This window comes from Mirounga angustirostris, unplaced genomic scaffold (genome assembly GCF_029215605.1).
Source record: "Mirounga angustirostris isolate CCGP_5_RB_7025 unplaced genomic scaffold, mMirAng1.0.hap1 SCAF_9, whole genome shotgun sequence".
NCBI lineage: Eukaryota > Metazoa > Chordata > Mammalia > Carnivora > Phocidae > Mirounga > Mirounga angustirostris.
In genome coordinates, this window is record NW_026991717.1 from 37,839,475 (window position 1) to 37,862,329 (window position 22,855).

Below are 22,855 nucleotides of genomic sequence, written 5' to 3' on the forward strand. Positions count from 1 at the left end.
AAGGATTCTTGTATGTTGTGTTTCCTTCTGTGTCCCAGAGTCCAGAGCAGTGCCTGGCCAGAGTAGGCAAGCAATAAATAGTTGCGGAATGAATCAATGAATCAATGAAAACTCACCCAGGCCTGCAATAGCCTGAAATCTCATTAATTAATCCCCTCTGAGGCGACTATCACCTTTCTTGTAAGGCCAATCTCTTAGGTGGGCATGCGCTCGGTCCTGAGGCCCCCTAGGCTATTTGTTACTATGTTAAAGGCTTTCTTTCCAGACAAGAAGAGGCTCGTGGCAGTTGCAGGCAGGACAAGGTGGTGGAAGAGGGTCTCTTGAAGGGAGGGAGGCCTTGGGAGGGGCAGAGCAGTTCACAACAGTCAGCCCAGGTCGACCCAGCTGGTCCAGTGCTATTCGGCATTATTATTACTGTAACTCAGACAGGACATGAGGAGACGTGGGAAAGGCCTTGTTCTTACACAATGCAAACCCATGTATATAATAGGACTTCCCAGGAAACAAGGCGGGTGGAGGACAAGTTCAGAGTGCTTCGTTCCCCACAGAAGGGTGGTGATTCAGACATCATCCATGTACCGCAGGATGCGACCATGTCATTTAGTACCCAAGGAGGGGCTGACAGAGCCCAGAGAAAATGGCAGGAACTAAATGGTAGGCCCCAGGTTATGCTCCAATCCCTGGGCACCACCAGACCAGAATCTGCCCCGGGGGCTTGGGAGAGCAGGTGAAACCCATTGTACAGGTGGAGAGACTGAGTCTGAGCCCAGTGCGGTTCACATGAGGGGTATGTTGCAGTGACTTGGGGTGTGAATCCTGGCCCTGACACGAAGTGTGTGAACTTGGACAAGTCACTTCTCTTTAGAATGTATCATGGAGATTGTAATGCCTACCATGTAGGATTAGTATGAACAATTAGAAATGATACTGATTACCCCAAAATGTCTGGCAGGGTTGAGGAGCTCAGTCAACAAGAAAGTTGATCACTTGGACTCTCTTTTAAAAGAACTTCATCTCGAGCATGGTTGGACCCACTGCATGGTTGGCCCTTCCTCATCCACAGGTCCCTGAGCAGTCCTGGGCCTCAGCAGCCTCTTACAAGGCCTCAGTACCAAGTATCTGCCTGAGAGGAAACTTGGAGCCTGAATATCCCAGACAAGTGGCCATCCTTGGCTTGCATCCCTCCAGTGACAGAGAGCTCACCACCTCACAAGGCAGACCTTTGTTTTCCAGCAAAGGCAGATGGAGTCATGAGCCCTTGACTCTTCTAAAGACCTGAAAGTGACAATAGACATTAGAGATAGCTTTGAAACCATTGGAATGGACATACACCAAAACCCAAAGAAAGGGCTTCTGCATAACCTTCTGGGAACCAAACACGTCCACTCCATAGTCCCCTCCACCCTCATCAAGCCTATAGCCAATAGCATCCAGCTTAACTTGGGTTCTGCTGGGTCTGTGTTGAGCTCTGTGCAGCCAGAGAACTTTTCAGAAGGGTGTGGGTGTATCCATTGTAGGGCGGGCCCTGCAGGCTTGGGAGGGAAGGCCCCCACAATTCCTTTTTTTAGTTCTTATCCAAAGATCAGGGGCAGACAGACACAGCCATTCTCCAGGTCCCACTGCGCTGCTTCCTCTCCTCCGAGGGAAAGCCCTGCCACAAATTGCATATCCTAAGCCTTGTCTTGCTCTTACTTTGCCCAAACAGTCCCTGGGCTGGGGCTAACCCTGGGTGCACAGGGCTCTTGATCCACACGCCCATGACAAGCAGAAAATAATCTTAGGAATTGGAAAATCAAAACCAAACTGTCTGAGCTCTTTGAGCTGGTTAGTATGTCAGGAAAGGGAGGAGCTCACTGTCCAACTCAGCTTCCTTTGAAATGGCCACTGGCCAGGACCAGAGTAGACAGGGCCGCCACGTACAGCTGTGCATACTGTGCACTGCATAACTCAATCAACTGCAATATAAACAGCACCCTCTGCAGTTGTGTAGTGCCATGCAGTGACTGGGGGACCCGAGGGGGTAAAGTGGTAACAGTGTACATTAATAGAGCATCTAGTCCAGTGTGTGCCTTTTACAGATAAGAGAGCAGGGTCAGGAAGAAGAAGAAACTCATCCAAGTTGTCAAACAAGTTAAAAGCTATACTGGGATTAGAACCAGGGCTTCTGGAGCCAAATTTGGTACTCTGAAGTTCTCTCCCTCTCTGAGGCTTCAAGTCTCACATTCCCCTTCTACTCCTTGTTGGCAGGTTAGTGTATGAGACTCTCGGAGGCCTGAATGCTTTCATTCATTTTTTCCCCTGTCTCTTTTAACACATGCATATTGAGTACTTATTGTGTGTTAGGCATTGTTCCAGATGCTGAGGATAAGATAGAGAGACAGACAGACACAGTCCCTTCCAGGAGAGTGCTGATAAATGTTTAACAACTCGTTCTGGCTCTTGGGAGGAGATGGGAAAAGTCCCTATTTGTAGCATTTGCCAAACAAATCCTCCTGCTGTGTAAATCCTCCTGCTGTGGTCCATTAAAAGCCACTGCCATGACATCACTGAAAGGGAAGATTGCACACATTCAGCCCTATGAGCATGGTCTCCCCAGCATACCACTGTCCCTTTCCTTGTGGAACTTAAACTCCAGGGGCACAGGGGACCATGTCCAAGTGAGCAAATAGCTCTTATAACCAACTGTAATTACCTTTATTTGTAAAAGACATAAGGAAGATGCTTTGAAGGAGAATAAGAGCTCTCCATAGCATGGCCAGGGAAGATTTCTTGAGGCCAGAACATTAAAACCAGAAGTTGCGAAGGAGCTGGCAGAGCAGTCTTGGAGAATAATGCTCCCGACCAAAGGAACAGCAAGTACAAAGGCCCTGAGGTGGAAGGAACTCTGTGGGTTTGAGGAGCAGGGAGGAAGTCAGTATGGCTGGAAGTAGAAAGTGAAGAAGATCGTGACGCGGAACAGACAGAGCCTGCAGGGCCTGGTGAGCCCTGGGGAAGGGTCTGGAATTTACCCTAAATGCAGTGAGAAGACCCTGGAAGGTTTTCAGCCGAAAAGTGCCAGGATCACTCCAGCTACTGTTGAAAAGCATAGCTTGAAGCTGAGCAAAAGTAGACGTGAGGGACCAGCTGGAAGGCTCTTGCAAAGGTCCAAGCACAAAAGGATGAGAATGACTTGGTGTCGGTGGTGTGGGAGGAAGTAGAGAAGAGGGGACACATTCGAGAGGAATCGAGGGGGCGGAGCCTGCAGGATTTGCTGCCCTTAAGTGAAGGAAAATTCTGAGGACTGACTTTCAAGCCTCTGACTGGAGCAGTCAGGTGACTGGTAACTCCAGGTCCTGAAATGGGGAGTGTCTGGGGAAAGCCCACTGGGGAGAGAAAATCTAAGACAACTTTTTGGTCACAAGAAGCAAGATGCCAGGAGACATTTCAATGAAAACGTCTTTGGGAAGCTGGGCATTGACCATGGCGCTCAGACGGCAGGGCTGGGCGGGGCTGGGTGTGATCTGGGATTCACAGGGGCCTGAGCCACTTTGGGGTGAGTGGGGAAAGGCACTCTCACTCAGCTGGGTCCTACAGGTGTATTTTAGGGTCCCATCACTGACTGCAGTCCCCCAGGCAGCTTATGGTATGTACGGGGGGAGGGGGTCAGTTGATCGAGGCTTTATTTTACTTTAAATGAACTTGCAACAAAGAGATTCGTAACACCTAGAGTGGTGTGTTTTTATATCTCCTTCACAGCAGTTTTTGAAAACTTAAGTAAAATAGTCCATTTTGATCACTTCCCCTGGCTAGAAAAAGGAGTAAATGATGTAAGGCAGAAAAATGCGCTGGCTTTCATGAAATTGTGAGTCTTATTCCTGAAGGGGGTGATCCCCTGAGGGCACGAGATGGCTGTCCAAGGCTGGGAGCGAAAACAAATGTTAACTACAGCAAATTTCAGTTCGGTGTTTGCTGTTTTCAATTTTTAGGCCTGTTTTCCATGAGCTTGACATCTGCTTAACCAGCACATTGGCAAACTCCTGATTTCTCAGGCTCCTTCTCTCCATCTCCCCTCTCTGCATTCTTATGCAAGGTCTCTCTTTCAGCCCGCAGTCCGCCTGGCCCAGCAAGTGTTTGCTGTCCTCCATAACCCCCAGCAGTGGGGGCCCTCAGGACTCCACACGGCCGTGCCGCCCGTGTCTGATTGCTTCTGATTTAGAGGATTTATTTGTGCTAAGTCACATGTCAGCAAGCATTAGGACCCTACGGGAATAGGACAGAGAACAGTTGAGGTTTTGGATGAGACAAGGAGGCTGAAGTAGGGGAGAGAGGGAGGCAGGCCAGGGCAGGAGGGCTCCGAAGCCATGGGCACCCAGCATGTAGCAGGAGGGCAGGGCAGAACCTGGCTGGGGAGAGCAGAGGGTGAATTGACGGAGGGCAGTGGGCAGAGCCAAGACTGCCCTGGCTCCCATCAGCCTAGGTCCTTCTTAGATGAATATCAGGTTAATTTGGTAAGCTCATCCATGCTCGTTCATTCACCAGTTCACTCATGAGTCTGTTCGGTCAACTTTATTGAGATCCTGTTGTGTTCTAGACACCGTGCAGGGCTCAGGGCTGAAGAGGGACAGAAGCTGCCTCGACTTGGTGACAGTAGCCTCCCTTTTGGCACCAAAGCTCGGGTTAGCCTAGGCTCTGCCATGCTTCAGCCCAAGTAAAAACCTCAAAGACAGCTCTCTCGGGTCCAGGAATGGGGGAGGGGGCATCCCCTTTGGACATGAGTAGAGACCTCTCTCTACTTGAGAGAGGTGGGGTCTCACCCAACCCACCAAGGAGGGCTCTCCGCTGCCCTGCCTGCTTTCCCACAGACACAGCTGAGCTGGAGGGGGCACTCGACAGGGCTCAAGGATGTGTCACCTGGGAGGCAGACAGGATGGGGCCTCAGCACCAGCACCCGGGCCACGGGCAAGGTGGTCTTAAAGCCTTCACCTCCCCACCTATCCAGTGGGGATCAAATCCCCAATCACATGTCAGGGTTCAATGAAATACCGTACTGAGACACCTGGCCCATCCCCGGGGCTTGGTAGGTGCTCGGAGAGGGGCAGTTGAATCCCGCTGGGAGATTCGAGAAGGAAGTGGCTTTGGATTCCCTGCTCTAAACATGCCCCACCAACTAGATGACCTTGGTCACAGCGGGCAGCCTCCTGAGTCTCTGTTTCCATTGGTGAGAGAGGCCCAAGTCCACCCTTGATGTGTGTGCTCGCTTCATGTTCGTTGAGTGACTAGTGTTTGAAACACTAGGGACTGAGGGCATGCAGGTATAGGACACGGCGTGCTTCCTGCCCCTGGACTCTCCCCCCGAGCTGGGAAGGGGAGGGTCAGGAGGCCAGACAGTCGGGAAGGGTACAGGATGGGGTGGAGACGAGGTGAGCAAGATGGCAGGGCCAGTGGGACACGCACAGGGCCCTGCTCGTGGGTGGGTGCAGAAGAGAGGGTGGACAGTAAGAGAAGGCACACAGGTGGAGGAAATGGGCAGCAGAGGTGGGGAAGTGAGAGCAGTAGTGTTCCTTCTGTGCAGACGCTGTGTTAGAAGCCGCCTGGACCCAATGAGACCCTGAATATGAAAGCCCTTGTCCAGGTCATACCTCTGTACACATAGGAAGCCTTTTCAAAGCTCAGAACTCACCCAGTGACAATGTCTAGGCCCCCTCATTGTACCCGCAAGGAAGCAGTCTGATTCCAATGTGCTCTTTTTCCACACATGTAACGTCCAAGAAGACATGAAAATACACATTGATCTGGGGCCCCTCCTCCTGGGAAGGGGGGCAGGTGTCCACAGCTACCCAGTAGATGGCCGCTGGCTCGCCCAGAACAGCTCGCTGACAGAGGCAGCAGGGAATGAGAGCTGGGGACATGCTGATTCCCAGAGGAGATCACTGAGAGTGACCCCTAAGACATGAGTGATGTGCTCATTCCGTGCAGAATCCCACAGAAGCCTTCACACGAAGGCCCCTCCCTCCCTTCTCTACCAGTCTGAGGAGAGGGATGGTCCTTCCGAGGGATGGCACCTGTGTCCCCTGAACGGCTCCTTCTTCTGCACTCCATCAGGTGAAATCATTGCACCAGGCTCCCTCAGGGGGCCTGTTCTGACCTGCACCACACGGTGGGGGGCGGGGGGTGGCGGGGAGCCAAGGATTTGAGATTCCGTCCAGAGATAAGCTTCCCTCCTGCTTCTTCAACAGAGAGAAGGAAAAGGAAGGACAGTGCTTGGCTGGCGACACTCATGGTTGGAGGGATAGGAAGGAGGGTAGGCTCCATAGTGCTTCTTCCTGAGAAAAAGGCAGTGGGATAATGACTAGTTAGCAGAGAGACATGAAGTCCATCCAGAAGGGCAGTCATTCTGTAAAGAAGCAAGATGCCGAGGAGTTGATTAGAGGAGGTGGAGAGCAGGTTGATCTTTTGCAAGAGGAAAGACCCGAGTTGGGGCAGGTTTGCTCACAAGCACCAGAGGGCCATCAGGGCCTTGTGGTCAGAACTGGCCTGGAATCCCCAGACCTGTGCCCCCTCCCTCCCAATCACAGCCCCCATTCTAGCAGTGGACCGTCCCGCTGAGTGCTGAGCCGCGGAGGACAGGCGGGACGGGGTTCCAGCTCACTTTCAGAAGTGGCTTGAAGCTGAGGGGGACCAAGGTGCTGGAGGGTGGGGGGATGGCCCCAGATCCAAAAGCCAATCTGGCAGGGACTTGCCCTCTTGGAGTGCCCAGTGTTCATCTGCCTACTCTCCCCTCCAATGGGAGATGGATTTGGAAGTGAATCCAGAGGCGAAGGGTCACACAGACTCAGAACATCCTGACTGTCAAGGTTTTTAGACCACCAGGGATAGCGTCCTCATTTTTGATAAGGGGAAACAGGCCCAGAGAGAAGTGCCCTGTTCAAGGTTCAGCCAGTCGGTGGCAGAAGCCAGGGGAGAACCCAGGGCTCCTGACACCCAGCCTCGTTCTACTTCCCACGGCAGTCCTAGCTCTCAGGAGGTGGGCACTGTATTTCTGAGTGGTCAGGAGCCCCTCCTCTGGCCTATGACCTAGGCGGTGTTCCTCCAGCCAGTTCTCCCCAGTGAAGGGCTCATTGCTCCCATTCCTAGATCACAGGGAGAGAGAAGCCTCAGTCATTCCAAGGCCACGTAGCCGTGTACTCAGGGAGTTAGTGCCTGAAGCCCGGCATCCACAATTCTCAAGTAAGAGAATTCTGAAGGGAGTCAGCGTGCCCCCTGCTACATGCCCCCGATCTCCTCCCTGGGGTTTCAGCAGCACAGTCCAATGATGGCGCAGGGCTGGGCTTTCCTGGAAAGGTGACCGCATGGCCTGGCCCCCCACCAAGGCCACCCCTCTGACAGCTGGGCGGGCCCAGCAGCTGTAGCCAGGGAAGAGAGGCCCTGGGGCCTGGTCCCCGGAGTTCAGGCAAGGAGAGGGAGCTGGGCCTGCACACTGCAGAGTGCACCATGGCAGTTCTCGTCCGTCCTTCCCTCTGGCTCGGGAATGCAAAATATGATCATTTTTGCCTGGAGAGTTCCCTTCCTACATGTGTTTGGCTCCGGCCAACGTTAAGATGAGTTTGCATTCCTCCACACTGCCGGGCCTCCAATTCTAAATTGTTTGCAAAGACTCAAGACAGATGCTCGCGTGCCGATGGCTGGAAGCTGGCTGTGTGTTTGCCCAAGAGAACCTTACTGATGTGCGCGGGGATGGGGCCTTAGATGGCAGGGAGCAGAACCCTCTCGTTTTATGGATGGGGAAACTGAGGCCCACAGGGGCATAGGGACTGTCTATGGACACACGGCCAAGTGAGTGACGATGCTGAGATTAGAACCCAGATCACACCACCCTGGTCCAACTTTCTCTCGGCCTCGCTTTGGGCTCTGCTGACCAGCACACATGTCCATTGGCATGCCCACAAGACTGTTGACTCTGAAGACCACAAGTTTTGTCTTATTGACTTCGTGTGCCTGCTACTGAGCATAGAAACTTAAGCCTCACAGACCCAAATAGACTTTTATTGAATTGAAGGACTGCCTGAAGAGAAAGGTCATGCAGAAGGCCTGGCAGTGAATAAAGATGGGTGTGGAGAAAAGCTGGTGACCTTGCACAAATCCCCACCCGTCTCCTAGCCTTAGCTCTTTCACTTATGACAATGAGGGTCTTAAACCTGATCAAGTGATTCTCAAACTATGTTCCAGGACACCCCAGCATTCCAAGGAATTGTCTTAGGAAACTCACTGGGGGTGAAGAGGTACTCCTTGTCCTCCACCCCTAACCCCAACCTCCACCTCTTGTGTCTGCATTTCATGTGTAGATTGTGCTCAGAGAAGCTGGGATTCACTGCAGAAAAATAAAGTTTGGAGACTGCTAGACTTAGAGACTTGATCTCTAAGATGCCTGCTTGCTCGGAAAAATAAAATCTGAATACGTTCCCCTTCCCTGATAACAAATTTGCTACTCCTTTGACCCAGTGTTCAATTATCTGGGAGGGGAAGGTAGTGGTTCATGAGCCCTAGCAATTGGAGGAAAGGAAATGAGATACAGGAGGGCCCTTGTGCTGTGGAGGGTTTGTGGTTGCACAGATCCTCCCTGGAGCCCAGAATGGATGCTCGGAGTCTGTCTGTATGTCTGCTGCCCCCGTGTCGGCCATTCCGTGTCCTGACGAGGCACGGCAGCACGGCTCTAAGGCCGGGTACATGGCTCAGGTCATGACCTGCTGGCTGGGCCACACTGCTCCCTGACAGGCTAGGACCCGGTCTAGCCCCGCCTCACTCTGGCCTTCCCCATGAGCCCTTGTGAAGGGAATGATCGGACTGCTCATGGGATCCAGAGACCATGAGTCCCCACAGATCCCCAGCCTCCCTCTCCTGCGTCTTTGTCAATCACTCGATGAAACCGTTCCTTCCCCTCCCTGACTGTCTGTCCTTTAGCAGCTAGACAAAATCAGTTCCCAATCGCTACAATAATGCCACATAACAAATAACCGCCCAAAATCTGAGTGACGCCCAATAATTATGTAGATCATATGTCTGGCACCAGCTGACCTAAACTAAGCTCAACCGAGTAGTTCTACTGGTCTCCCTGGGCTTGCTCATGCATCCTGGGGATGGATGGCCGATCTCAGCTGGGTTTGGCTAGGGCAGCTCAGCTCCAAATACCCTTCATCCTTTCCCTGGCATCAGTGCCCTAGCCTGAGTGGACTACTTCTCATATCGATGGCAGAGGTGCAAGTGAGCAAACAGAAACAAAGCGTCGTAAGACCTCGGCTGGGAACTGGCTCACTTTAATTTCTGCCTTCTGAGGCCCAGCCCCAAGTCAAGTGGGAATGCTTAACAGTGTTTGTTATGTATTGTTGCTAGGCAGAGCTAAATGTTCTACTTCAGCTCAACACATTTTACTGAGCACCTACTGGGTCCCAAACCCTATGTTAGGAGTGAAGAGAGAAATGGAACCCAGTCCTTGTCCTCCTATTGCTCAGAGTCTTGGCACTGGGAGACGATGTAGGAAATCCATTCTGCTCAGTGTATAGGTTTAACCCCACACTTAACCAGTATTCACTCAACACCTCCACAAGGGGAGGTACCGGAGCTGCTGCCCAAGAGAAGCGTGTGGGCTGGTGTGATTGCCCTGTTGTTGGAGTGGCTACCCGCGGGGAAGGACGGCACTCTTCCTCCACCTGCCAGGGTTCCCAAGGCCAGAGCCCAGATCCCCACCCTTCTGGGGGTGTTCCTGAAGGAATGTGTGTAGTTGCTAGGTTTCCTAGGAGGGCAGCAGGACCCCCAGGGGCAGGGTCCCTGCTTCTCCCCAGAACCGGAGGGCACTCTGGGCTGGGACCACCTTCTCACTAGTAGAGGCCATCTTCTCTCAACAAGCTAGAGGCTTCTCTGATGAGGGGACCCCATGCTCCCTCCTCCTATTCCTTCTCTTTATCCCACTAGAGCCTATCAGGGGGCCTAGACTAGGGAGAACCCTGGGGCCTTGCCAGCCGCGCCCCCAAACCTGGCTGCCTTCTTAGATGCCTGTTCTTTGGAACAATGGCCTCGGAGTGGAAGGGAAAGGTGGTTGGTGGCGCAGAGCAAGAATCGCCAACCTTTTGTGATTTGCCCAGGCCAGGCAGAAGGGACAGCCATGCAGATGGTGCAAAACAGCCAGGCATTGAAATCTCATTTCTGTCTCACTTGGGAAATGTGTTATTTTGTCTTCCCTAGCAGCAAGGGGTCCACTTTACCATTTCTTTTTGCTCAAGCTAGTTTCAGGGTCTTTCCCTCCCCTGCCCCCTATCTGTGTGATTGGCTTTTAGACGTGAAGATTCTTGGGGCCCAAGTAAAACTGAGAAGAGGGAGACAATCCGAGAGAGTTTGGGTCACATTTCCGCCTCCCTCAAAGCCCCCAACCCAACTCATATCATCCAAGGAAAACAAAAGGGTTTGCTTACACAGGTACGTCTGCAGCCCCGATCAGGGCCCAGGGAGTGAGCCAGGGCTGGAGGCCGGGGTCCGGGCACAAGGAGGGCTGCTGAGAGGCATTCACTCTCACGTTCCCCTGAGGGGCTTCTTCTTGCCGTCACCACCAATCTGGTGCTTTCAAGGTCCTTGGGACTCTGGTTGCATCCTTCTGGCATAGCTGATCCCTTATATTCTACCTGTTATGATCAGGGGTTCACTGATCAGCTCCCTAGCGAGCAGGATTTAGGGCGTGGGACCTGAGACTGGTGAGTGTTTAAGAAGCAGGGGGTGGGAGGAGATCAAGCCTGGGTGAGAGCACGAGGGCAAGGAATTCAAGTGCGGGGAGAGGGTGGGGCTGACGGGGGAGAGGAGTTTTGATGGAGGCAGGCGGCATGGGGCTGGAGTGCATCCCTGCCACTCCTAGCCGTGTGGCCCCAGCTGGTTCCCAGCCAGTGCCTCAGTTTCTTCACCTGTAAAATGAGAATATAATGTACTTACTTCAAAAGGGTGTTGGGAGGATGAAATTAATTTAGAACAGTGTTTGGCACCAAATGAATGCTATCCGGGATATCATAATCTAGGTGGCAGGGGGCTGTTAGTACCTAAGTCAGAGGGCTGGGAGGTAAACTAAGGCAGGAAAAAGCCAGCAGGTACTGGTTCTGAGCACAGACTCTCAGAAGGTGAGAAATATATCAGGCAAGTGTCCCGGCATCCTCCAGGCACCGGGTAAAGAGAAGAAGCCGCTCCTGGGTGTGGCTCTGAGTAGCGTGGACACAGGTAAGAGAGGAAGGCAGAGGGAAAAGCTACTCTGATCCCAGGAAGAGTGTGGAAGTTGCTAAGAGCAGCCCAGAGGAAGGACCATGATGTAGCAGAGGTGTTATCAGACCTGGGCCTTGACGTTCGAGAAGGAAAGAAAGGCCTTCTAGGGCAGATGCACAGCGTGGGCAAAGGCACTGAGGCAGCTCAGAGAACAGGAAACCTTGACTCAATTCACTTCAAACAAGATGTACCGAGTGCTTTCCACATAGTAGGACCTGCCGCTACGTTACCTACCTGCCGCTAGTTACTGCATTTGGTCTGGTCAACCACCCTTTGCGGTGGGGATTATTGTTCCCATTTTCTAGATGAGTCAACTGAGAACCAGAAAGAACGAATTAACTGACCCCGGGTCACCCATTAGTGAATGAAAGCGGAGCCAGGCTTCTAACACACCCTCCCTGAACTCAGAAGCCGTGCTCTCTCCTCAGGGAGCCTGGCAGGAGGGCGGGAGAAGCCGGGCAATTCTGACACCTCCACGAGGGCAAGCTCTCCTCTTCTCCTTCCTTTTGCACTAGGAACTCCTGCCTACCACCTTACCAAGGTTTATGCATCACCTTTCCAGGCTGAGATCACAGCTCCAGAAGCTTCCTGACTCCCCCCCCCCGCCCAGCCCACAGCAGTCCCTGCCTTCCCTAACAACCATGGCCCTGTGGTCACAGCCTTGCACTTACTCTCCACGTGCCTCTCCCTAGCTGATGGGCTCCCTACTGTCTTCTTGTCTGGCTCACCCCTCAGTGGTGCTCGGGGCTAGCCCCTGGGCTGGGTGCTGGATCCAGCAGTGAGTGAACCGACCCCATCTGGCCTTCATGGAGCCACCATCCTGATGGGAAGACAGGAGCAGTCCCACACTCACACCGGCTGTATCTAATTACTGTGATAAGAAAAGAAGTCACCCATCACCTATTAGCCCTATTAGCGAGTACAAGAGGCGATGAGATCCTTAGGCAAGACCTGGTGTCATCGGGGGTCAGGGAGGCTACTGGGGGTGTGGGGGAGATGTGACATTTGTGCTGAGATTTACTGGTGATGAGAAGTTTGCCAGAGAGGCTCAGGCAGAGGAAGCAGCAGGTGCAAAGGCCCAGGGTGGGAGGAAGCAAGGGGTATCTGGGGCGCAGAAAGGGGCTGCCTTGCAGGAAACCAGAGGAAAACTCACACAAGATGAGTCTGCAGAGGCCTTGGGACTGCGTGGAAGATTTGGGACAGGGCTGGGGGGCGGGGGGCGGGTGGCGAGCAGTGAAAATGGACCCACACAGTGTGGGCGCGCAGCAGCCGCCCCCTAGGCGAGAGTGAGCATTCCCCGTGGAGCTGTTGGCCGGCAGTAGCTGTGGATGTTGTGTTGGCCAGGGTGCCTCAGCATTTGGGACTGGGACTGCCCCACCTGGTAGCTGGGCAGTGGCCTTCACCTTAGCCTGGAGGGGTGCTCGAGCCCAGGGCTGTGGCTGCCATCCCTCCTTGGGACTGACTGGTGCCTTTTAAAAAGACAGATATTCTTTTGAAAAAGGGAGCAGCAGCTGATGTAACTTTGGCCTCGGTCCACCGGAGAGCAGCCCAAGTTTTATGGGTCTCCCTCCTCTGTCATCAATACCCAGGGCAGAGGAGCGGCAAGCTGCCTGGCCAGGCTCCCGGTGTCTCTGCAATCAGCCTGTCGATTCCTGTCAAAAACAACTTTGTTTTTTCTTATTGGTACTCGGGGTCCATAAATCTCTGAGAAGAGTACATTCCCCAAGCATGAAAGCCGTCTGCCATCAGAGGAGCGAGCCAGAGATCTTTCTGGGAGCCAAGGTCAGAGTGTCGGACTTGACATCACATTTAGGAAATCCATTCTCTCGACTCCGTTTGGTCAGAAGCAAATGCCAGAGCCAGGGAAGAAACCAGCACTTTGTAACTTAACACCCTGGCCCTGAGTGAGGGCTTTTGTCCTCTTCCCTGCGACCAGCTTCACCAATCCTGTCCCCTGGAGGTTGAGGGTGGGGGTAGGGGGAGACTGGACTGGTCCTAGACAGACTCCCAAGTGAGGGGAGGAGCACAGGAAGACTGCCTTCTCTCCATGCGCTTCTCCCAGCAGACCCCAAAGGCAGAGCACGTGGCACCTGAGGGCAGAGGTCGGGGAGGACTCCTTTCTCTGAAAAGAATATTCCCTCTGGTTGCTGGAGTGGAGGGGTGTGGGAGGGATGGGGTGGCTGGGTGATGGACACTGGGGAGGGTATGTGCTATGGTGAGCATTGTGAATTGTGTAAGACTGATGGATCACAGACCTGTACCCCTGAAACAAATACATTATATGTTAATTAAAAAAATAATAATAATATTCCCTCCGCCCTAGTGGGTCCTTCTTATGAAAGGCTGGTCCCCCAGGGGTAACACATCACCCCAGGGCCGTGAGCTCTTTGATCTCGGACTTGCTCTAATCTCCTCCCAGCTGAGTGATTTAGGGCAAATTATTTAACCTCCCAGAGGTATAGTACCTGTTTCAGAGGATTGGTGTGAGATTTAACTAATGAATGTAAAATTGATGGTTTGATACCTAGGATCATGCCTGGAACATCTCAGTGCTCAGTAAATAGACTTTTCTTTCTCCTTTTCCTCAAGGAGGGAGGAGGACGTCCCAGCCCCGTGTGGCTCCTGGTCCCCAACCATCCAATCAGTCGATCCTTATGACTATGCACCAAGGGCTAGGTCTCTATTCAGGCCTTAAGTCTGAGCAGTGAGGGCACAACAGTGTCTCATGCCACTAAAGAGAACATAAGAATATTATTGACTATCAGCCACGTGACTAGAAACAAATATATGTCATCGGTGCTGTCAGGAGAAATGAAGAAGGGGGATAGAGAGTGATGGGGTGGCCTGGCGGTGGACAAAATGACACTGAAATAGGCACACCAGTGACATAAGGGGTGACCCATGCAGGTAACTGGGAGAGGAGCCTTCCAGGCAGAGGGAACAGCCAGGGCAAAGACACTGAGCAGGAAGGACAAGGGAAAGCATGGCGGGAGCAGAAAGATGGAGGGGAGGACAGGAAATGAGGGGCAGAGGGAACAGTGCGGGGGTTGGGGAGAGGTCATGCAGGGCCTTGCAGGTGAAGAGTTGACTCTGACTGAGTGGGGTGGGAATCAGGTGGAGGGGATGGGGCTAAGGAGTGACAGGACCTCACAGGTCTCAGAAGGATCCCTCAGGCCATGTTCACACAAGAAGCACCGGTAGTGGGAAGACCTCAAAGACACAATATTTGGCCCTATTTCCCCTGGCCCTCGCCCTCCAGGCCTGGAAACGGTGGGTGGGTCCTGAGAGCCAGAATGTGCCTTCCTCTTATTCCCGGCCACCTCCTGCTGCTGAGGTCAGATCCAGAAAGAGGAGGACCAGGGACAGCCATGGGGTGTCTCCAGGGGGCGCCAGGGAGACAGATAAAGTGTTGCACATAATCAGGGAACGTGTGTGGCCTGTGCATATAAATGTGTGTGTGTGTGCGCGTGCCCTCGCGCAGACTTGTGTGTGCTGCATGTGTGTGAGCACAGGTATATGTGTGTGCATGGGTGTGTGTGTTCATTTATGGGTACGATTTGGAGTTCTTCATTTGCAATTCCACTTCTCTGACCCCTCGGTGCCCACCTCCCAGCTCTGCACAGGGGCCACTAGGGTCCCTGTCTCCTCCATGACATGCCCTTACTGGCCAAGAACAGGAGCTCCTTCATCCCCCTGTGCTCACCAGACCAGGGTCCTCTTCCCTGAGGCTGCCTGCTGCTAACCAGGCTGAGAAGTCTGTTCATGGTCTGTGCCTTGTAAAGAAAACACTAAAGGGTTAAGTACTCCTCTTCTCCCACCGCCACTCTGGGCCATGACACTAAATTCATGTGGCAGATTAGGAATCATGAAGACAGGATGGGCAGCTACATAGCAATTTGCCGCCATGATCCTTAGCAGGCACTGCTCATGGGTCACAGTAGTCTTGCCCACTGAACACAGACTTGACCTCAGAATCTTTCTTAACTCAGTGCTCTAGGCAGCACTAATAATCAATCATCTAATATCCCTACTTCAAGATGTTCCAGTTTTCCCTCTGGGACTCTAATTCAGTGACTCTAATAATGAAACTGTATCCATTTTTAGAGCAAAAAAGAAAGTGTGGAAGAAAGTACTTGTCCCCATACAAGAGGTGTTGTTCAAGCAGGTGCTCCTGGGCATCACCATCAAACACTCAACCCAGGGGTTCAGTCTCCACGGGAAGGACAGTGGGACACTCAAGGTACAAGCCTCACATTCAGAGTCCCTGTCTAGTAGGCCACCCTTTGCTACCCACATCACAAGGTTGTCATGGAGGTCAAATGGTAACATATATGTAGATATTTTTTGAAATGCATTAAGTCCCCTACACATGAAAGGAGTGACAATGATATTCTGTCTATTCTATTCTATTCTGTTCTATTCTATTCTACTGATTATATTTCACTAATCTGAATGTTTGGTCTAAGGGTAGGATCCCACCCCTGAAATTCCATGGGTCCCAAGTTTGGTGTTCCTGTTAGTGATGATGGGTAAGGAGGCCAGACATGCCCTGAAAATGCCTCGTGGAGGGAAGGAGTCAAAGAGCAGGCATCTGAGGTCCTAGTTCTTGGTGCTACCACTGACTTGCTGTGCATCCCTGGACAAGCCTCTTAATCTCTCTGGGGCTGAAACCCCCTCTGCCAAACGTAGATGATGCTTGTTTATTTTCCCAAGGTTCTGTGAAGGAAAATAATGACAGATGTGAGGAGACCCAGAAACCCAGGCTACCATGCAGATGTGAGTTGTTTTTGGTTGTGATTTGGCACAAGAATGCCAAAAGCTCAACACCAAGGCCCTCCAGCAGGTGGAATTGGTTCATTGACATATGACCTAACTAAACAGGGCAGACCGTAGAGGCCAGGGTGAAAGGGTTATAGGACAGTTCCTCTACTTTGCATCAGCTGTCCCAGCCAAGCCGTGGCCCCAACTGAAGCCAGGCAGAGCTTCACAAATTGGTTCAGAAGGTGGTGGTGAACCAGCAGAGTTGGAGGATTGGCCCTTAGGGAACCCAGGCTTGGGGGGCAGGTGGGAAGTTAGTTCCTCAACTCTTTAACAGGCAGAAATGAGACGAAGGAGGAGAGGAAAGAACAAGAGGTAGAGGAGGAGGAGAAAGGAGGGAAAATAGAGAACAAAACGGAAGAAGAGAGCAGAAACTAGAAGCAGAATTGGAGGTAGGAGTGGTGGAGGAGGAAAGGAGCAGTATTGTCCCACCCCATCCTGAGACCAGGAATCCTCAGAAGGAGGGACCTGGTTTTCCCAGTCAGACCTGGTCTGCCTAGGAGTAGGTTTTATGCCTCCCCTATCAGATTATGGCTCTCACAGGGCAGGGGCTGGGCCTTCTCCCATCAGACCATGGGCTCCTCCAAGCGGGGACTACATTAACCATTTCATATAGGGGCTCCCCGAGGACAGGCGAACATACTCCTCTCACAGCCAAGACCTGCCAGTGGGGCCCATCAAGCCGCTGTGGCCCACACCTCCGCCTGCCTGACCACCCTCTTCTCCCCACTCCAGGGCTCACAGACACCTTCAACATGGACACCAGGAAGCCTCGAATCATCGCTGGCTCCAGGGCTGCCTTCTTCGGCTACACGGTGCAACAGCATGACATTGGTGGCAAGAAGTGGTAAGTGAGAGCTGCCACCCCACCCAGCCCTGGACCTCCCCATACCTGGCCCCTCTACCAGCTGCCCGACGTGGCCCTCACATATAGACACCCCCACATCCAGTGACTTGACTTCCTGTCCCGGCTGCATAGGGTCTGCCCCTGACTATGAAACCTCAAGCATTCCATAGCAGGCCCTCGATCTTCTCATCTGAAAAATGGGGATAAAAACAGCACAGGTAGCAGGCATCCCAGAACCAGTAGTTACTATCTGTCTTTCTCCCATTTGAAGTCCTTGGCTAACTCCAATACCTGGATCATCTCTGGGTCTACTTCTAGTGACTGTTTCATCTTATGATTATCAGTCACTTTTTCCTGATTCTTTTTGCCTCTTCAGTAATTTTTTATTTTATTCTATGTTGAACATTGTGAATGGTACACAGTAGAGGCTCTAGGTTATGTTACCTTCCTTTAAAGAATTATACATTTTTGGGGCACCTGGGTGGCTCAGTTGGTTAAGCGACTGCCTTCAGCTCAGGTCATGATCCCAGGGTCCTGGGATCGAGTCCCACATCGGGCTCCCTGCTCTGCGGGAAGCTTGCTTATCCCTCTCCCTCTCCCCCTGCTGGTGTTCCCTCTCTCACTGTGTCTCTCTCTGTCAAATAAATAAAATCTTAAAAAAAAAAAAAAAAGAATTATACATTTTGTTCTGATAGGCAATTAAAATATAGAGGAAACCACCTAGATCTTACCATGGCTTGGTTTGGGCCTTGGTTAGGGCAGATATCATCTTGTTTTGTCCTTACTCTTAGGCTGTGGTCTTTATCCCTAGGACATGGATTTTCCGGGATCTCAACTGAAAGCCCACACTATTCATTAAAGTTTCTCCATTCAGAATGAGCATGTACCCCAACATCTCCCAAGCACTGGGCAGCCTCTAAAATCTCTTCCCCCAGCGGCTCTTCTCTAACAGATTTTCTAGAGTCTCCCACTAATACATACACAGCTTAGGAGTCAGCCAAGGTTCCTGGGGGAAAACTTCAGCAGAGTTTTGGGGACTCTTTCTCTGTGGCTCTCTTCCTTCTGCCTGCCCCTACCAGATCTAAGTTTCAGCTCCAACTCCAATTACTGTTTCCTCCACCCAGCAAGACTGCTGCTCTCTGGATTCCATTCCCCTGTGCCAAAATAAGGAAGATGCCTTCATGGAGAGAGCGAGGCTGACTGTGGGGTTAGCTGCTGTTCTTCCCTTTTCTCAAGTACTGAGCTCTGCATTGATTCCTGTCCAGTGCCTGAAAATGGCTGTTCCATGTGTTTAATGGAGCTTTCATAGTTGGTTTATGGCTAGAATTGAAAGTCCTCCTTCATATTCTTTCACCAACTGAAATTTCACTTCTCTGACCATCCCTTCCCATGACTGGATGAGTTGCCCCATAGGGTTCCGTATTTCATTTATTTACGATGTTTTTCAAACTGGATAGGGATTGCCTGTTTTGTTGTCTTTTTTTCCTAAAATAAGGGGTACACTCCCTGGCAATTAGTAGATGCTTGAAAGAACGTGCTTTGAAGGACTAAATTAATGATTTAAACCTCTCTCAACCCACCCAAATATAAGAGGCATAGCATCCATACTTTGCACATGGTATGAAGGGTTAAGGGTGAAATAGAACTGGTTTTGGCAAGATTGAATTTGTTTTGACTAATATTTGTTTATTAAGCTTCTGTTAATAAGCTTCACTAGGCTCTGCAAAATATTAGTATGAGTAAGGCATGGTTTCACTCTCAAATAACTCACGGACCATTTGAGGACGCCACACTAATATCCTTGAAATAATTAAAACGTACTACAAGACAAAATACAAGCTGGTGTTCATTATGTTCCTCTTTGTGAGGCCACTTTCCCCATGAGGCTCTCCGGATCTTTCTCCTCGCCTAAAATGGCCTGACCTTTCCCAAGCCCTCTCTTCTGGCGGCAATATCACTCCCTACCTTGTGCAGGAGTCACTTAGGCCCCTGGCATATCTCCCCTCCTGGACACCATCTTCATCCCCCAGCACATCTTGCTCATAGAAGAAACTCAGCCAGAGTTTGAAAGGAGAAATCCCTGTGCCTGGGGTCTCTGGGAGGGCTTCACAGAAGAGGGGTGTTTGAGTGGGGTCTTGGAGGATGGGCCTAGATGAGCAGAAATGTAGGATAGATTCAACTCCTGGTCCCGTTGGCTGATCCGGGTACATCGTGGGAGGGGAGGGGCATTGCACGGGAGCCACTTGACCTTGGCTGGGAGAGCCAGAGAGAGGCCTTGGAGCCCCAGGGAGCCACAGCTCATGCAGAACGATCAGGGGCACACGGGACCCTTCAGGAATCCCTGTCCCCACTGCAGGGACACCCCTGCTCACCCTACTTCCTTGCTTCCCTCTCTGCTTCCCCTCTGCCCCCCATTTTTCCTGTCCTGTAGGCAGCATCCCAAGAGTTGTATTCAAACATAAGCCTCTGTGGATGCTGATCATAGGGAAAGAGGTTGATGCCAGTGTGATTTGGGGGATGCTGGCTGGAAATGATACATGGGGACAGCCCCAGTGGGACATGTTGATTCAACACCCTGCCAGGAGGCACCTCAAAGGGAAGACAAGTGCGAGCAAAGGTTTGCAGTCCAAAGATGGAGGCTTGGAGGGAGAGCTTGGGAGACGCTCTCTCTGTCTCCCTGCACCTCTATTTGCTCGTGTATAAAATGGATATGAACTTACATATCTCAGGGTGCTAGGCAAGCTCAAAGAATACCCCCAATGTGAATGTGCAGAGCAGGAAATGGGGGATTGAGTTGCTTGCAGCGAGCAAGCAGCCAAACCTGAAATCGGGCCTCTGGCAGTTTGGTTGAGAGCCTCCCTCTGACCCAGGCTCTTCCTGCCTCCTGAGTGTGGACCTGGCTCCCGGCCCTCACGGCAGAGCTGGCACGCCTTGGCCTGCATCCCCTGGGCCTGCAGTGAAGCCAGGGAATCTGTGTTTTAAAGAGCTCCCCAGGAGACTCTAGCAGGGGGGTGGGGGTTCCTGAGGACCACCTTCTCTGCTGGAGGGAGGAACATGCCCATGGGGAACAACATCACCCCCCAGCCCCTGCCCAAATACCCAGGTCCCAGCCCTGCCACAGAAAAGGCCCCCCAGCTGTCTTCCACCACAGATGCTGACGAGGCCTGGCCCCCATTTACTAGGCTGTGGGCCTCCTTGAACATCAAGGGCACCCGAGCCAGATGGAAACAGCTGGAGGATGAGGGGACAGACCTGGTGGGGATGCCACTTTATTTTCTTAACCCTTCGCCTCCTGTCCATGACGCCCCCAACTCTAAACTCAAACTGGGCAAAGCTGACTGGACACAGTGCTTCAGATATCTTGAACAGTTTTTCACATGCCTCAGGTTAAGCAACAATAACAACACACACAGACACACAAAATGGAAAAGAGAAAACAAATTCCTCTTGTGCGGAGCCTTCTCTGTCCCTGTTTTTAAAGCCCTTGTGTATTTTCAGAGAAATTTAATCCATATGACTCTAATGCATGTACACTGAAATCATTAAATCAGTTGGTTTTTAAGACCATTTGATGTTCCAGAAGCTTCAGCGTAGGGTTTGTGGAGGGCCTCTCCAAGCCTTCGGTCCCCCGGAACAGGAAGCCTCCTGGTGCTGAGGAAAAACAGAGCCGGGCCCCACAGGCTTCCAGTTTGTCATTGAAGCTCTCACCCCTAGAGAGAGAAGCTTCAGCTCTTGGCAAGGCAGGGCATTTGGCTCTCTCCCCTCGAGGGCATTGGGGAGCGGGAGCCAGATAGCCCTAGCGGGCTTGGCGAAGGGACCCCTTTGGAACTCAGTGGGCTTTAAAAACAAGAGGGCATGGCGCGTTCCCTGGAGTGCAAGTTCAAGAACAACATGAGCAACTTGTAAGAGAAGTCGGCTTGTCCCCATTTTACAGGTGGGGCAACTGAGACTCAAGAGAGAGAGAACATAATTAGTAAGGGTCCGAGCCAGGTCTGGAGCCCAGATCTCATTAGGCCCGAGGGGAGCCAGAGCAGAAGCAGCCCCAGCCCTGAGGCCAGCTGGAACCTACAGGCTTCCTCCGAGGTGCCCCTCCCCACTGGCCCCACTGCTGGCCCTATGAGAACGGAGGCAGTGGTGTCCCCAGGACCCAACGCTAGCAGATTCACATAAACGTGCTGAGGCCAGCCAGGAAGGGAGGGTGTATGTTCATAGAACCCCAGTCCCCCATGATAAATACCAAGGGAGGGTGGGAATTCAGGAGGCAGAGGGAATCAGGAGAGGCAGTGGAGGAGGGAGCTTCCAGATGGGTAGGATTTCCATGGGCAGAATGCACATGGGTGAGAAGAAAATAACTGGAGGGCACAGCATGAGTAGTTGTACAGAGGTGAAAAAGAAAAGGCCACATTTAAAGAAAGGACACCATCCCATGATGCTGGAGGAGAAGGTGCAGAAAGCCGAGCAGTGAAGCCAAAGGCTGGGGGGGCGAGGAGAACACCAGAGCAAGGGGACTGTATCTGGGAGGCAAGGGGGAGCCAGTGGAAGTTTTAGAGCAGGAGAGTGGTTCACCAGAGGTATGATGTTTAGGGTGCTCAATTTGGCTACTATGTGGAGGAGGGAACTGAAAGAGGAGAGCCTGAGGTGAGAAGGCTGGTGGGAAGGCTATGGAAGTCTGAGTGGAGGCTTGAGGAAGGCGCCTGCTTTGTGAGTGTCAGTAGTTCATTCATTCATCCTTGAGAACCTGGTGTTAGGTCCTGGGAATTCAATGGTGAACAAAACGGCAAAGTCCCAACCCTGATGGAGCTCTTCTTCTAGTGGGACAAGACAGGTTGTTAATTTGTCCATCGTCTGTCAAATGGTGATCCGGGCAATGGAGAAGCATTAGGCAGGGTAAAGGGGCTTACAAGTGGGGGGGGGCGGGGGCGAGGTGATTGCTGCCACCTTATGCAGGCCACCAAGAAAGGCCTCAATGCTAAGGGTGACAGCCACCAGAGACCCGAAGGAAAGGGAGAATCTGAGACAACATGGCTACCTGAGAAAAGAGTATTCCAGGTGAGGGAATGGCAAGTGCAAAGGTAGGAGGTAGGAGGTAGGAGGTAGGAGGATGCTTGGAATGTTCAAGGAACACTGTGTGTGGCTGGAATCAAGTGAGCTAGGGCAAGAATAGAAGGAGGCAGATGAAACAGGATGAAGGATGACTGAGGGGCAGATCCTGCTGACCGGGAAGACAACGAAAAGGCAGAAAAGCAAAATCCAGCAACAGGAGACTGACTTTGGGGGAACAGGAGCTAAGCTTTGGTCCCACTGGTTTGAAGTATCCGACAGTCATCAGGTGCAGGTGGCCAGCCAGCAGCAGGGGCCAGAGACCTTCAGCTTGGTGGGGAGATCACGACCAAGACTCAGATGTGTGCTGGGAGCACTACATTCACAGAGGAGCGTTCAGAGAGAAGGAGGGGGCTGGGGAAAGAACCCTAGGATGCCTGTGGGTGTGAGTGGGGAGGAGGGAGAGAGAACTGTCAGAGGTGGGGACAGAAAGGGGTGCAGTGTCCCAGAGGGCAGAGGAGAGGGGAGAACTGCGAGACAGAGGGGGTGGGGTTATCCCTGAGTGCCCCTCCGGGAAGCAGCGGGCGGTGGGGGAGCAGCTGGGGAACTTGCAGCGCTGGGCAAACCCCTTACAGAACCGGAGCCCTTGTAATGGATGGAAACGCTCATGATGTGCACTTACGCACGCAGAGTAAGTCAAGAGCTCTCTCAAAGACTCACTGCAACATCTGTGAAATGTCTGCACTTACTACTCTAGAGCAAGTGGTTCTCAAACCTCAGTGGGCACCAGATTCCCCTGGAAGGCTCGTTACGTGGGATTGCTGGGCCCCAGGTCCAGAGCTTCGGAGTCACTAGGTCTGGGGTGGGACCTGAGAATTC

The 22,855-nt window shown here is 52.2% G+C and overlaps 1 protein-coding gene across 2 annotated transcripts in view; it reads left to right on the forward strand.

Moving 5' to 3' along the window:
• ITGA11 (integrin subunit alpha 11) overlaps positions 1-22,855 on the forward strand; it is a 113,833-nt gene that overhangs the window by 13,104 nt on the left and 77,874 nt on the right. For both annotated transcript variants that reach the window (XM_064570239.1, XM_064570240.1), the window contains exon 2: positions 16,825-16,936. In XM_064570239.1, the coding sequence (XP_064426309.1) occupies positions 16,825-16,936 (112 nt within the window). The remainder of the gene's footprint in view (positions 1-16,824; positions 16,937-22,855) is intronic.